Source organism: Podarcis melisellensis (genome assembly GCF_964234715.1).
Source record: "Podarcis melisellensis genome assembly, chromosome: 8".
NCBI classification, from domain to species: domain Eukaryota; kingdom Metazoa; phylum Chordata; class Lepidosauria; order Squamata; family Lacertidae; genus Podarcis; species Podarcis melisellensis.
Genome location: NC_138540.1, coordinates 82,065,048 through 82,080,846, shown reverse-complemented (window position 1 = coordinate 82,080,846; position 15,799 = coordinate 82,065,048). Strand labels below are relative to the sequence as shown.

Sequence of the window (15,799 nt, the reverse complement as noted above, 5' to 3'; positions counted from 1 at the left end):
TAGAAATGGTCTCTAAAAATGCTATTAAAAAATTCCTTCCAGTAGCACCTTAGAGACCGACTAAGTTTGTTATTGGTATGAGCTTTCGTGTGCATGCACACTTCTAAAAATGCTGTTACATTGGTACCTCCGGTTAAGAACTTAATTTGTTCCGGAGCTCTGTTCTTAACCTGAAACTGTTCTTAACCTGTAGCACTACGTTAGCTAATGGGGCCTCCTGCTGCGCCACCGCTGCACGATTTCTGTTCTCATCCTGAAGCAAAGTTCTTAACCCAAGGTAATATTTCTGGCTTAGCGGAGTCTGTAACCTGAAGCGTATGTAACCTGAGGTACCACTGTATTTCCCAGTAACCAGGTGTGTGAGCAGAGACAGCCATTGCCCAGGCACAGAAACTGGCACTAGATACAAAACTCAGCATGGTGAGGCTCCTTGCTATACCCTTAAAACAAGTTTCTAGTCCTTAAGGCTGCAAAGAAAGGCTCAGCAGCAACAGGCCAGCATTTGACTGGAGTCTGAGAAACTGTATGGGTACAGCAGTGCAGCCAGAGCAGGATTTCCCAATGGTTAAAGCCGCAAAGTATTAATGCTCTGCCTCTTTCTCTGTATCCCCTACAAGTTTATACTCCAGCCAGATGATTGTTATTATTCCCAATACAAACGGCAGCATTTTGGAATTAAAACCAGTTAGAAGCTGGTTAAAGCTAAACTGTGGTTAGCACACAGGAGAAAGTGCTGCTCCAGAGAGAAAGGGAGGGAATTCACACGGAAGGAGCCTGTGGAAAATTGTTATCCTGATGTTGGTCCTGCGTCCCCTTTCTTCCACGTTCTCCCCCCGCCTTCCTAGTGTTCATTGCAACAAGGGTGTCCCCAATGCCCTTAATCCAAGATAAACCGTTAGGATGCCACAAAGCGACAGTCCAGACTCAACACATGCAACTGCGAGACATTCCTGGAGCGAGCATTCCTGAGGCATGACTGCCTGCAAGTTTAGCCGAAAAGAATTTCCTGCCCTTTATAACGTACGGAGAAAGGTTGGTCCCGGGGATGAGGCAGATATTTTAAGAGAGGTTGGGCCTGGCAAGAGGCACCAGAGGCTGCCACTCGCTCCCTTTCTGTCTCCAAATAATCTATAGCTGGGGCTCAGCAAAAGCCACTTCTTTGTAGGTCGGTTGCGCTAATGTAAAATTTGGAGCTGCGCACAGAATTCAGGATAGTGGCGTTGCAGTTCCAGAGTTGTAAGAACACTTCACGCCAGCAGAGGCTGATCAGCTGCTTCAGTGGGATTAAGCTACCACATTCCTTCACTTTGGGAGGAAGGAAGGAAGGAAGGAAGGAAGGAAGGAAGGAAGGAAGGAAGGAAGGAAGGAAGGAAGGAAGGAAAGCAGCAGCAGCTAGCAGATTTCCTTCCTAAGGAAATCAGCACTGGAAGGATAGATCCTGAAGCTGAGGCTCCAATACTTTGACTACCTCATGAGAAGAGAAGACTCCCTGGAAAAGACCCTGAAGATGGAGGGCACAAGGAGAAGGGGACGACAGAGGACGAGATGGTGGGACAGTGTTCTCGAAGCTACCAGCATGAGTATGACCAAACTGTGGGAGGTAGTGGAAGACAGGAGTGCCTGGCGTGCTCTGGTCCAGGGGGTCACGAAGAGTCCGACACGACTAAACGACTAAACAACAACAACAAAGCATATTTCCTGGCACTGAGCTGCAGAAAAGGTCTATGAACAAGAACAGCCCATCTCCTAAGGGTGAGATCATCACAAAGCAGGGAGGCAAAGCTGTGTGTCTATGGAGCCTCCCCCAGGACAAGTCCACCCAGCATGACCCAAAGTTTTGGAGGCAGCAGTGCTGATGCTGTGGGGAGGGAAGCTTTGCTGACCCAAGCAGGAACGGAGCACCCCCACACTCTGGTTTAGCCGTTGTAAATCCGAGACGAGAGCGGCCTGCAAAGAAAAATTGTGTATAGGTCTCTGTGACCTTATTTTAAGGGGGGGGAGAGAAAACACAGGGAGGGGGGGAAGACAACTCAAATAAGCAAAGGGCTGATGCACCTTACCTGAAAATGCATGGGGAGAAAGATATTGAGGGGAATTTTAAATCTGTGCAATAAGCTAAACCATGGTTAATGCTAAACCTAATAAACATTAGTGAAAGTCGAAGTGTCTGGCAGGTGATCACTCAAAACTTTGTTTACTACAGCACAGTACAGTTAAAAACATCAGTGAGATCAGCCATTCCTTGAGAGGAGTTTGAATCTTTTGTTGTTCTTCACTCCCAGGTCTGGCTTGTGGATGTCGATGGCTTCTTAACCATAGTTCAGGGAGGAGGTCTGGGCTTAGAAGTAATGCTAAGCTTTGGTTAATGATAACTAAGGTTTGCAAACTATGAACCATGGTTAACAAATGGCCTTTCGCTGTAGTTATCAAGCCAGAGTTAAGCAGGAGGGCTGGGATTATATGCAATGCTAAACCATGGTTTGGCATTATGTGAAAATCAGTGTGGGGGGAGGCAGTTAAGAGAGACATCACAGAAATTTACAGCAGGTAATCTCCACCCCACCCCCAAATAATACTAAAGCCACTGAAGATCCCAAAGGAAAGGAAGTAATTCACACACAATTAACACTGTGTTAAAAACCTGAATCTTGCTGTTAAATGAAAGCTGGATTTTACACCCAGGGACACATGCGCAGTCCTGGAGGAAATTCCTTACTCTAAACCTTGTGAGAAGAAACAGGAGGAGGGAGAAGCAGAGGGCTTGTTTTGGTGTGTTATTATTTTTAACTTAAAACACCCAAATGAATTTATTAAATCCAGAGTCTGTTATTAGGATGTAATGATGAGAAACGGTGTTTTGCTATCTTTTGTTCTGATCATCAGCTCTCTTTATGAAACGGAGACACAACTTGGAGGAAAACTCCTTAATAACAATGTCCTAAATACCCGCACAATGGCATGGAGGTCACAATGATTACTGGTTTGAGTTTTGCTTTTAAACATAGAGATTTACGGAGGGGCGGGGGGAAGTGGGTGGGTGAGGTGAGGTTTCTCTCTCATGGATACAGCTTATCACATCGAACTCCACCAACATTTCAAGCGGTCTTCCTCCCACCCCGCCCCCTCCCGAAAACCCGCCCCAGCCGCCGCCGCGTGTTTACTGGAATAGAAAATAAAACGCTTTGGACCCTGGAGGGCCGAAGCAACTCTGCTTGTCTCCCCCACCCATTTTGCTTTCTGTCCATTATCCAACAGTGAGAGTGTCAGGTTAGGGATCTTAAAAAATAAACGCGGGAGCAGGTTAATCTTTCTTCTTCTCCTCCGCCGTTTTCGAAGGGAGTGCTTCGGCCGCGCCGTCTGGCAAGCTCGCCGAGGTGGCTGCGGGAATGTCGGCGGCTCCTCTCTCCGTCGCTGCTGCGGGGGCACCGTTTGCCGGGCCCTCCGTTACCGCCCTGACGGCCCTGTTGGCCAGCACTGCAGGGCCACCGTCCTGCTGAGCAACGCTCGGCGTCGCGGTCCGAGATACTTGGTCCTCCCCGCTGATCCCGAACTCGTTGACGCGGGTCGGATCCACCCGGTAGATCCACCGCTGGTAGAGGTAAATGAAGAAAACGACATCTGTGGGGGGAGGAGGAAAGGACAGGCGTTACAACAGGGTAGGAGAGAGCAGGGCCCTTTGGCTCGGAGTTCTCCATAGATTTGTCCAAGGATCACAGAATTGTAGAGTTGGAAGGGACCCCAAGGGTCATCTAGTCCAACCCCCTGTAACGCAGGGATCTTTTGCCCACAGCCAGGATTAAGAAGCTCATGCTCTACCAACTGAGCTATCTCAGACCTCTTAGAATCCATAGGGCAGCTGTTTACCAGCTCCATCTGGTACACAGGCTGAGACCCTACCTGCCCGCAGATTGTCTCGCCAGAGTGGTGCATGCTCTAGTTATCTCTCGCTTGGACTACTGCAATGCGCTCTACATAGGGCTACCTTTGAGGATGACCCAGAAACTACAACTAATCCAGAATGCGGCAGCTAGACTGGTAACTGGGAGTGGCCGCTGAGACCACATAACACTGGCCTTGAAAGACCTACACTGGCTCCCAGTACGTTTCCGAGCACAATTCAAAGTGTTGGTGCTGACCTTTAAAGCCCTAAATGGCCTCGGCCCTGTATACCTGAAGGAGCGTCTCCACCCCCATCGTTCTGCCCGGACGCTGAGGTCCAGCACCGAGGGCCTTCTGGCGGTTCCCTCACTCGAGAAGCAAAGCTACAGGGAACCAGGCAGAGGGCCTTCTCGGTAGTGGCGCCCGCCCTGTGGAACACCCTCCCACCAGATGTCAAAGAGATAAACAACTACCTGACATTTAGAAGACACCTGAAGGCAGCCCTGTTCAGGGAAGCTTTTAATGTGTGATATTTTAATGTATTTTTAATCTTTGTTGGAAGCCGCCCAGAGTGGCTGGGGAAACCCAGCCAGATGGGCAGGGTACAAATAATAAGTAATAATAATAATAATAATAATAATAATAATAATAATAATAATAATTTATTATTATTATTATTATTATCATCATCATCATTATCATTATTATGATTATATACAGAAGTCTGCAAATTGTCTGGGAAACACTCAACAGAATCACAGAATTGTACAGCTGGAAGGGACCACCAGGGTCATCCAGCCCAGTGCCCTGCAACGCAGAAATCTTTTGCCCAATGTGGGGCTCAAACCCATGATCCTAGCATTAAGGTTCTCACGCTCTACCAACTGAGATATCATTGGTTCGGGGTGGGCGGTCATAGAAAAAGCCCCCCTGAGATACACAGGAGGCGGGGTGGGAGAATACGATGAGATGCAGGAGGGAGAGAAATTACCGTCTCGAAGGCAGCCTATTCTGTACATCATGGGCATTTTGATGACGAAGGCAAACAGGTCGTCGATGAAGGTGTTGAGGGCTTTGTAGGTGAGCATCCGCCAGGGCAGGTGGGCAACAGACTTCAGCTTGTAGTTGATGAACAGCTGAGGCGTCATGGTGATGAAGCCTGGGAGAGGGGACAGGGCAGGGCAAAACAAAACAAAGGAAGGAAGGAAAAGACAAAGTCAATGCTGGAGTAGTTAACGCAGAAGTCAGCAACCTTTTCTGACCAGTGGGTCACTTCCAAGTATTGAGAGTGTCCTGGGGTGGGGTGGATGACAAAACACAAAATTAGAGACACGGCCATCCCCAGGAATCTTTTGCTTACCAGGGGAAGTCAGCTATGCCCTGCTGCTCCAGATCATAGCTGTCAACGTTTCCCTTTTTTAAAGGGAAATTCCCTTATTCCGAATAGGATTCCTCGCAAGAAAAGGGAAAAGTTGACAGCTATGGTCCAGAGTGTGGAGATCAAACAATATTGATTACACACACACACACACACACACACAGCGGCTGATTATGTTGCTGTCTAAAAGGCACATTTCTGTTATTTTTTATTGATTATAGTTTAGAAATTATTTATTGTAATTGCAAAGATTGAATTCCTGTTTAATTATTATTTGCTGACCTTTAATTTTATTGTGTGCTATTATATCCTAATGGATTATTGAGTGTTACTTTATTTAGTATTAAGTTGCTTATTTTAAAGTCAAGCTTTTAATATGACATTTTTGCATTGGATCAGATTGTTACAAGGTGTGCAATCTTTGTTGTTTTTTCAACAAAGAAACTGTAAACCGCCTTGTGCATAGTAATATAGAAAGGCGGTATGCAAATTAAAACGGAAAGGAAAGGAAATTTCACAGAAATTGCTTAGGAAGTTCCTGTGCATTTTGCCCTATAACTTTCTTTCCAGAATAACTAGAGATTTGCTTTTTCTGTTTATCAAAAAAAGAGAGAGAAAGCTTGCCCTGGGTTAATGGGTGAAGAGAACATAATTCACATGGAGATGCCCAGTTCTGCACGTGGGGAGATGCAAGCTGCCGTGCCTCACAGAACGCTGCTTTAGGAATACTCCCGTTACTCACCGAAAGTCAGCAGGAACCCATAGAGCATGCTGAGAACCCAGGAGTACCAGCCCTTGTGCTCCATGTAGAGGAGGCTGTAAACAGCGTAGCAGCCCAAGAGGGGGAAGAGGATCCAGGAGAGATACCGGAAAGCCATCTGCAAAGGTGAACAAATTGAGACAAGTTCAGAAGCAATAGAAAAGTCCACAATGGGAAAAATCAGAAACGGAGGGAGGTCCAGAGGTGCCTGACTAGCCACCCACATGTGCAGGTGTGAAGTGTTGTTGTTTTTTGGTTGAATTTCTTGTAACTAAGCATTTTAGTCTGTTTTCAAAGTTGCATTGTAGATTTTTGCAGTTTGCCCCAGGTAAAAAAAGATAAAAGTAAAGGGCCCCTGGACGGTTAAGTCCAGTCAAAGGTGACTGTGAGGTTGAGGCGCTCATCTTGCTTTTGGGCCGAGAGAGCCGGTGTTTGTCCACAGGCAGCTTTTCTGGGTCATGTGCCCAGCATGACTAAGCTGCTTCTGGTGCAACGGGACACCGTGATGGAAGCCAAAGCACACAGAACTGCCGTTTACCTTCCCGCCGCAGCGGTACCTATTTGTCTACTTGGACCGGTATGCTTTCAAACTGCTAGGTTGGCAGGAGCTGGGGCAGAGCAACGGGAGCTCACCCTGTTGCGGGGATTCAAACCGATGACCTTCTGATCGGCAAACCCAAGAGGCTCAGCGGTTTAGACCACACGCCACCCGCGTCCCTTAGGGTAACTAACTAACAACAATAATAGTAATGACAACAACCAATTCCCTAGCCGGTATGCACTTGTACAAATCACCACAATGGAAAATAGCTCCCCTCCCCATAGTATCTGGAGAGGACCCTCTCCTAGAGCAGGCGCTAAACTCACGTCATCATAGACTTTGGTAGACGATTCGATGTACGTCGATTTGTCTTTGAAAGTCAAGCGTGGAAGGATCCCGGCAATTTTGTTTTCCCGATCCAGCTGTTGCAGCATTATTCGAGGGAGGAAAGAACAGAGAGAGGAAAGGCGTTAAGAGACAGACGCTGAGGGACGGGAATCCAGCGGACTTGAAGCAAATGAGGTGAAGCCCACGATGCAAAGGGAGGCAAAAAGTGTTCTCATCCCAGCCCTGCTGATGTGCAGGAAACTAGGATTCCCAAATGCTTTTTTGATCCAACTCCACGTGATGCGGTTGTGGCAGGAACAGCTTAACCTGTTCACACTCAAATTGTCCCAGATCCCCGGCTTTCTCTGAAATAGCTAGCGGTCTACCCAGAGTTCTAAGCATTCTGCAGAAGCAACAACAACAAAAACTAACGCAACGGTTCTATTACCAAGAGTCTTTTTCAGTAACTCTGGAGCCCTCATACAGAAAAAGCACAAGGGCAGGTGAAATAAAGGACTGCTTTGCACAAGGCAGTTAACATGTACTGAAGTTGGTTCTCAGACTGCTTCGAAAAGGGATGCAGGGAATTCGAGGAGGGCAGGGCTATCAATGGTTCCTAAGTCGCAACGGCCACCTGGAACTCTCAGTGTTCAGAGACACTACGCCACTGGATACCACTTGCTGGGAAGGAACAGGGTGTGTACGTGTTTCTGGCCCTGTTTGTGAGGAATCTGGTTGACCACTGGATCTGGGGAAGATGGGCTGCCGGGTTGATCGAGCGAGGCTTTTCTTTGGTTCCGAACGGCTGGGCTTGCGCAGTTACCCAAGTGCTTCCTCTTCCTAGTCAGTCACTGCCAGCTTACACCCAACCAGTTAGTTTCTTTTGCCACAATTATTTTACACTCGTTTACATTGAGACAGGACCACAATACCTCAAGGACCGACTCTCCCCATATGAACTGACTCAGACCCTGCGCTCATCATCCAAAGCCCTTCTTTGTGTTCCTCTGCCACGAGAGGTCCGGAGGACGGCAACACGAGAACGGGGCCTTCTCTGCAGTGGCTCCCTGTTCCTGGAATGCTCTCCCCAGGGGGGCTTGCCTGGCGCCTTCACTACGTATCCTTTAGGTGCCAGGCGAAAACATTCCCCTTCAACCAGGCCTTGGTTCAATTAGCCAGCCTAGGGCCTTTTAAACTGCATGTTACTGTTTTGTTTGCTATTATGCTACATATTCTCATTTTTTTAAATACCAAAAACCACCCTGTGATCCTCCCATTTTACTGGTCATTTGCCCAGCTTGGAGAGATCCTTTTGAATCTCATCCCTATTTTTTGTTTTGTTTTAACTACTCTAATTTCATGTCATCGAAACGAGAGATGAGACGAGAGCAGACACCTTCATGCAACAACTGCCCTCCTTGTCCAGCTCTTACCCTGACATCCATAACTTTTGTGATCTTCCAGAGATCAATCAGGAGCCCAATGAAGACGCTGACTTGCACCACAAAGTTAGTTTCATTGTCCAGGATGTAGAGAAGGACGACGAGTGACTGGAATACTCCAAAGAATACTGAGCGGACAGAGAGACCCTCTAGGGACTGCCTGCTGTTCCAGAACTGAATATCTAAAAAGGAAGATGACAAACACGAGGCTTAAAAGGAAAAGAATGCTTTTCACTGGAGCTACTTCCCAATCCTCCAGTAAATGGTAAAAAGATAAAGGACCGCTGGACGGTTAAGATCGGTCAAAGGCGACTATGGGGTTGCGGCGCTCATCTTGCTTTCAGGCCAAGAGAGCCAGCGTTTGTCCACAGACAGCTTTCCGGGTCATGTGGCCAGCAGGACTAAACTGCCTCTGGAACAATGGAACACCATAACGGAAGCCAGAGAGGACGGAAACGCTGTTTATCTTTCCACCTCAGTGATACCTATTTATCTACTTGCACTGGCGTGCTTTCGAACTGCTAGGTTGGCAGAAGCTGGGCCAGAGCAACAGGAGCTCACCCAGTTGCGGAGATTCAAACTGCCAACCTTCTGATCGGCAAGCCCAAGAGGCTCGGTGGTTTAGACCACAGCGCCACCTGCCTCCCACAATCCTCCAGTACTGCTGGCTAGGCTGGTATCTGTCCAGAGGCGGCTTTGACTCGAAGCGCAGAAGGCACTGAGGAGGAAGACAGGCAGCTGCGCTAGAGCCTTGCGGCATCCTCCCCTGGCCCTTCACCTTCTGGCTTTAAACAGGCAGGAGGGGGAAGGGGGGTTGGGGGGAGAGAAGAGAAGCAGCTCAAATATTTTGGAACCTACCATTTTTGAAAGCGAGGAATTCGAAAATGCTATGTACAATGGAAACAATAATGGTCAGCGCCAGAAGGTAGGGATTGGTTTCTAATAGTGCAACCTAGGAGAAAGGAGAAAGAGGGTATGAGAAAGACCGGCATTTCCAGGGCACCCCCAAAATATACAAAATTAGAAGCACGCCAGTCATTTGTAACGTATTTACCATTAACTCTGGAAATGTACACTCAATTCTGACCAAAGGAAGCCTCCTGATGTTTTCTTGCTGTAGAAGGCTGAGTTTGATCTGAATCGAGTATACATTTCCAGAGTTAACGTTAATTGCGTGGCGAGTTCACCCCCCGGTGGAAATAATGACACATGACGCAATTATTAAGGTTAATGGGCTAAAAAAAAGTCACAGCTTTATTGGTTACAGGTGATGAGCGGTATTGGCTTAGGCATTGGTCCTAACTGACCGTATCAGACTTCAGCCCGTCCGCTTGAAGTCCAGGAAGGGTTAACCACCAGTAGGAGGAGTCCTGCTGATGCACACCAACTAGGAACTCTCCCGGGGTCACCGTTAGGGGCGTGCCTTAGGTCCTCACCTGCCTAGGCTTCGGAAAGCCCCCCCCCCCCGAATCCTTTACCGGACTACCCTTCAATATGCGGGGCAGGTGATGACGCTACCTCCCCTTCCATCTACAGAACTATACCAGCTGATGAGCCTATCCACTTTTAAGCGCTGAGATTGAGACCTAGAAATAAGAAGAGAGGAGCTCTGAGCAAGTGCAGAGTGTCGTTCTTTTCTTGCTTTGTGTGCTGTAATGAAACACATGGAATCTTATGACCACAAATCTAGTCTTTCAGGTGCCAAAGATTCTTGGGGGCGGGGTGCTGCCACTCCAGAAATTAATATTGCTTTATACAGCCTATTTACCTATCTAAGTATTTTTACCTCCTCTTTTTGCTCAAATGGGTCTCCAAGGCAGTTTGGAATTAAACAGCAACAACCCCAAATAGTGAAATATACAGTAGAGTTGTAGCAAAGCAATGGTCACGGTAATAATAGCCGCAATTTATTTATATACCCGGCCGCGTCCTGCCTTTATAGGGCAGGCCACGCCCCCTGAACCATCCGATTGGCTGGCCAGGGGGTGACGTGGCCGGGAATCCCCCCAATCTCGTGGGGGCTGGTCTCCACCCACTGCGCGCGTGGTGGAGCCGTGAAGCCTGCAACCCCACCTCCTCCGTAGGGCGGAAGTGGCTATACATTACTTCTGGTAAACGAGCTATCACAGATAATAGAGGGCCATGGCAATTTGTGTCCTGAACTTTGTCTACCCATTTACTATCTGAAACCAAAGGTATGCGCTGGTGGCCAAGTGTGAGATTTCCCCCCAGCTCCCCTACCCCGCCCCCAGGAACGGCATCGCGGCCATCACTCCCTGCTCACCTTCACAGAGTCTTGCTCCTCATCCGACTGCTCATACAAGTCCTCCCCCAGGAAGTTCCAGGGGGACTTGGTGCTCTGGGCAGCGTACAGCTGCCATCGCCACAGGGACAGCGGGCAGAAGGACAGTCGGAAAGGAAGGCGCTCCAGTGTCTCATTGATAGGGAAGTAGTCCTTCTGCAAGTTCCAGTAATCGTTGAAGTACAAGATGGGGTAGTAGTCGCCACTCACCGCGTCAAATTTCACATCTGAAACAAAGAGAGTCCAAAGGGGGGACGTGTTGCGCAGCTGGACCAGGATGCAACCAGAAAAGGAACCCCAAATCCCTGCTCCCCAGGTGTCTCCCGCATCTGACAATTTCATAAATTTATGATGTCACAACAACGGCATTGCACCACGGCATTACCGTATTTTTTGCTCTATAAGACTCACTTTTACCCTCCTAAAAAGGGGAAATGTGTGTGCGTCTTATGGAGCGAATGCAGGCTGTGCAGCTATCCCAGAAGCCAGAACAGCAAGAGGGATTGCTGCTTTCACTGTATCCCTCTTGCTGTTCTGGCTTCAGAAATTCAGAATACTTTTTTTCTTGTTTTCCTCCTCCAAAAACTAGGTGTGTCTTGTGGTCTAGTGCGTCTTATAGAGCGAAAAATACGGTATTTTCTTTCAAATGAGCTGGCGGTTTGCACAAATATCCTTACACGTGAAATATCACTTTCAAAATAATTTTGTGCACCTTTCTCCGTGCTTCGTCTGCCTCCGGGCTCTCCTCTCCCCTCAACACATCCATAAAGAGAACCAAATTGAAGCTCGGGGGTGGATTAGCACAACTGAAAACTTCCCAACAACCTGGATTTTCAAATTAAGCATGCAGGCTGCAAAAGTTGACCCTTTTTTTTCCACACCGGAAGGAATTTCCAGGCTGCGGGTTTCAGCCTGAGCTCGTGTGCCAAAGGGAACGTGCCACGGTCATGCTTTTATTTCTTCTCTCCCCGCTGCAACTGTATATTGTGACCCGAGCGGCCTGAGGAGCTAATTATCTGTTGTCCTTACATTGGTCCAGAGGCGGAGGAACACTGCCCTTTACCCATGGTGTGTGGTCATCCACAATGTTGATGGTGAGGTTTGGGTGCCAGTGTGAGATCACCTCCACGGGGCCGTAATCTTCAGCTCTCTGTAACAAAAGCGTAAAGGACTGCAAGCAGTTTCCACATCAAACCCAGCAGCAGGACTGCTGCAGATACATACAGTTAAGGTTTTCAAAGCAATTTTGACCCTTATGCTGTCAGAAGGGAGGGCTCCTATTCCTGCTTGCTGCCGCAGCCTGGAAGATATTTAGAGATGCCAAGGAGGAGGCCCTCTAATTAGCTCTATCAGAAGCCACGGGCTTGCAGAAGAAGCCAACATGCTTGACAAAGGCCTCTGGCTAGCTTTAGGCACAGCATAGCCCTTCTAAGTGGCAGCTGGAGGGGTCTCAGCACTCAGTCTATTCAAAGCGACACAGGTGTGACCAGCAAAGCTTTATTTTGAACAGGGGTGGTGGAGGCCGGGCTAAGAGAGTCCCTACAAATTATAATGTCGGCTGCACGCAGGAAGTGAGGCTTAAATATAGCGCTCTCGCTCATTTGCCAACACCCCCCAAAGGCTCTATCTGGATGACAGGGAGCCAAAAACAGTCCCAAAGGCGTTCTCTCTCTCTCTCTCCCCCCATTACGTAAGAATTCATCTAGCCCAGCATCCTGTTCCCAACAGCGTGCAGCCAGATGCTTCTGGGCAGACCACAGGCAAGCCTCAACTCATCACTTAAAACATTTCCCCCCAGCATGAACCACAAAACCTCAGTTTGCAAAGAGCTCTTTCTCAGACCAAGTGTTTCAATAAAAACCCAGGCTTTTACTGTAGCGGTTTGTAATAGATTTCCTCCCTGCCTTCATGTCACCCCACCCTGCCCAATATTATCTTTCCAGCACTATAAATACAAGAGAACGGTTCATGGAATTTCCCACCCCCCCATTTCAGAAGAAAGAGGGCAGGTGGAGGGCTTTGGCGTATTATGAAGCGAGGAACTGAAAGGAATGATGAAAAGAGTTCTGCAACATTAAGCATAGTGATTTGGCCACCAGTGTCGATTTGTCAGAGGCTCAGCTCTGCCAGAGAGCCTTGGGCTGCCAGCCTCACAATCTGGGAAGGATGAATTATGGGGAAAGAAAGAATGGAGGTGTGCTAGCCAGAAGCCCCGTGGGACTGTGCCCACTGGGAAGGGGGGGGGGAACCTGTGACCTTGACAGCTAAAGAAGGACGGGGAGGGGAGTGCGATATGCAGGGGGTCTGAGATAAGAAGCAATTGTTACTTTTATCATTTCGGGATCCGCTTCTGTCTCCCCCGTGAGCAGATTCTTGGTTTTCTGGAACCGTCTGCGCTTATACTTATTTATCACTGCAAAGAAGAAAGGGGAAGGAAAGGTAAGCAGATGCAAAACACTACTAGCAGGTAAAGCTAGACAGTAGCATTATCCTGAACCTGAGAACTGCAAGCACCTTTCAACCTGGGTTTCTATCGCTCACGGTTGTTGTTGTCGTTATTATTTACTGCATTTGCCAGTCATTTTGTACAAAAGAAAAAAATCCTAAAGTGAAACAAGTGCAATAAATAAAGACCTTAAAACGATGAACAATGCATAAAAGGCTCATCCAGAAATATGCTAGGACAAGTCCCGTGCACCTGAGTAAAATATGAACACCACTGAAAGAGGCAATTACCAAAGGCCTGAGTGAGCGAAAAGATCTTAGCCTGGCACTTAACAAGTAACAATGATGGGGCTGGGCACAACTCCCTGGGCAGAGGATTCCACAGGCAGGGGGCCACCACTGAAAAGGCCTGCTCTCACGCAGCCACTTCCCACTCCACCCTCAGGTAGGGCACACAGAGAAGGGTCTCTGATGCAGAGGAGGGGGTGTTCCTCATATACTCGTGCACAGCTGCAAAAATACAGTAAAAAAAAAAAAAGGAGCAGCAGCAGCAAACCCCTCTCCACAAATACACATATGCCAAAAAGGAGTAGGAACAAGTCCAACACAGTTATACAGTTATGGGTGTATAATATCAATGAATTGCTTGGTTCCTTCGCTCTCCCTCCCATCACTACTATTCTGTCCCAGAGTGGTACCACAAAAACAAAAGGTGAGTTGGCAGAAAAATTACAGATTCCCCCCCCCCCCGCCAGCAATATATAGCATAGGACCTGCAAAACCAACTCTGAGCTCAGAATTTTCGGTTTTCAGATGCAGACTTTTAGGGGTACAGAACATGCTCAGTGCTGAACTTAGCACTTGAATTTATACAAGATTTAGAAAGTTCCAGTAAAAATTGCCCCTGCAGAATATAGGCTCTTGTTCATGGGTTCAAATACCCCCATGCCTTTTCCAGATGTTACAAAACACACACACACACACACACACACACACACACACACACTCTGCTTTGCTGAGCCAGCGGCATTTCCATAGGGCTCCAACCACTGAACGAAAATATACCGAAATGCGTGCTCAAATATGAGAGAACACACATCATGAACCATACTGAATTCCGGCGTGGGGAGAGGGGACCCCCCCCCATGCATTATCACAGCAAATGTGCACTGGGAATCTGCAACTCGCTGCAGCTTTCTAGCATGTGGCAACCAAAGATGTTTGCACGTTTGCAGTTCCCCGTCAAACATGACCGTGTTGACTGCACAGAAATGCATCAGCCGCATAAAGGACAAGGCAGCCCCAGTAGCACTCAAGCCCCTATCATCGCTCCAGGATGGTTGGAGGGAAAGAGAGAGAGAGAGAGAGAGGAGAGAGAGAGAGAGAGAGAGAGAGAGGAAATGCATCACTTACTGGAATTGGGAATGGGGGCCTCAGTGGGGCAAGTGGCAGGATGTGACAAGAAGGCGAGGAACTAGGTGCCCTGGGGGAAGGGGGGAGAACAGTGCTGAGTGCAGACATCTCTACCCACAACCACCGGTTGCAGACTCCTGGCAAAAAGAGAGGGACGGGGGGAAGGCTTACTTCGAGACGTGTGGACCGTGGCGAGTCGCCTGTACAGGTTCTTCTGTTTCGGATCGGGGTGGAACCCGCTCTTCGTAAAATACACGTGGATGTACATGGAGCCGTTGTGCTGAACGCTCTGAAAAAAACCATACCAATGCAATAGGATTACTGGCCTCATCCATTTTACTGAAACATTTTTTTGGGGGGGGGTGGAACGCAACACAGCAAGGAGGTGATCAAGGAAGCCAAAGCTGTTGGACTAATACTAATAGTTTTATGTTGCCCATCTGACTGGGTTGCTGCAGGCACTATTGGGAGGCTTCCGGCAAAATATAAAAACACAAGCTCCCTCCTAATGTTAAGGATCGTCTGCCTTAAAATGTCAAATGGTAGCTTTGGCGTCTCCTTCCTTCTCCGCCCCTGCTTTGTCTTGGAGCACCTAGCATTTTAAAAGGCCAAAGACAGAAAGCTTCCCCCAGACCTGTCCTGTCCTGCTTCCTTTTCTTCCAAGAGGGTTTCAGCATTCAAATTGCCAGAGCCAGTCAGATGTGGGGAACCTCTGGTGCTCCAGTTGTTCCAGAACTACAACTCCCATCCTCCTTGGCCACGGCTGCTGGGCCTGATGGGAGCTGTAGTTTATAACATGTGGCAGGCATAAGGTTTCCCCACACTTGGGCTAGGAGCTTGGGTAGGACTTCTGAGGTGCTAGAATGGAGTGATGCCCCTATTTGTATTCATAAAGGATCATCACCACTAATGGCTTTTAAATCAGTACTGGACATTCAGACAGTGGGTCACACCAGTCTCTCTCTCTTAGCTCTATAGGTAAAGGTAAAGGGACCCCTGACCATTAGGTCCAGTCGTGGACAACTCTGGGGTTGTGGCGCTCATCTCGCTTTATTGGTCAAGGGAGCCGGCGTACAGCTTCTGGGTCGTGTAGCCAGCATGACTAAGTCACTTCTGGCGAACCAGAGAAGCACGGAAACGCCGTTTACCTTCCCGCTGGAGCGGTACCTGTTTATCTACTTGCACTTCGTGCTTTCGAACTGCTAGATTGGCAGGAGCAGGGACCGAGCAACAGAAGCTCACCCTGTCAGGGGGATTTGAACTGCCGACCTTCTGATTGGCAAGCCCTAGGCTCTGTGGTTTAACCCACAGC

General features: G+C 48.3%; 1 protein-coding gene across 2 annotated transcripts in view; it reads right to left on the bottom strand.

The window, feature by feature from the left end:
- Positions 1–2,175: 2,175 nt before the first annotated feature.
- CLPTM1 (CLPTM1 regulator of GABA type A receptor forward trafficking) overlaps positions 2,176–15,799 on the bottom strand; it is a 33,924-nt gene continuing 20,300 nt past the window's right edge. For both annotated transcript variants that reach the window (XM_081922063.1, XM_081922062.1), the window contains exons 5-14: positions 14,659–14,776; positions 12,957–13,042; positions 11,659–11,779; positions 10,612–10,856; positions 9,186–9,279; positions 8,319–8,509; positions 6,885–6,980; positions 6,000–6,135; positions 4,871–5,038; positions 2,176–3,618 (exon numbers count right to left, since the gene is read on the bottom strand). In XM_081922063.1, the coding sequence (XP_081778189.1) occupies positions 3,302–3,618; positions 4,871–5,038; positions 6,000–6,135; positions 6,885–6,980; positions 8,319–8,509; positions 9,186–9,279; positions 10,612–10,856; positions 11,659–11,779; positions 12,957–13,042; positions 14,659–14,776 (1,572 nt within the window). In that variant the 3' untranslated portion in view covers positions 2,176–3,301. The remainder of the gene's footprint in view (positions 3,619–4,870; positions 5,039–5,999; positions 6,136–6,884; positions 6,981–8,318; positions 8,510–9,185; positions 9,280–10,611; positions 10,857–11,658; positions 11,780–12,956; positions 13,043–14,658; positions 14,777–15,799) is intronic.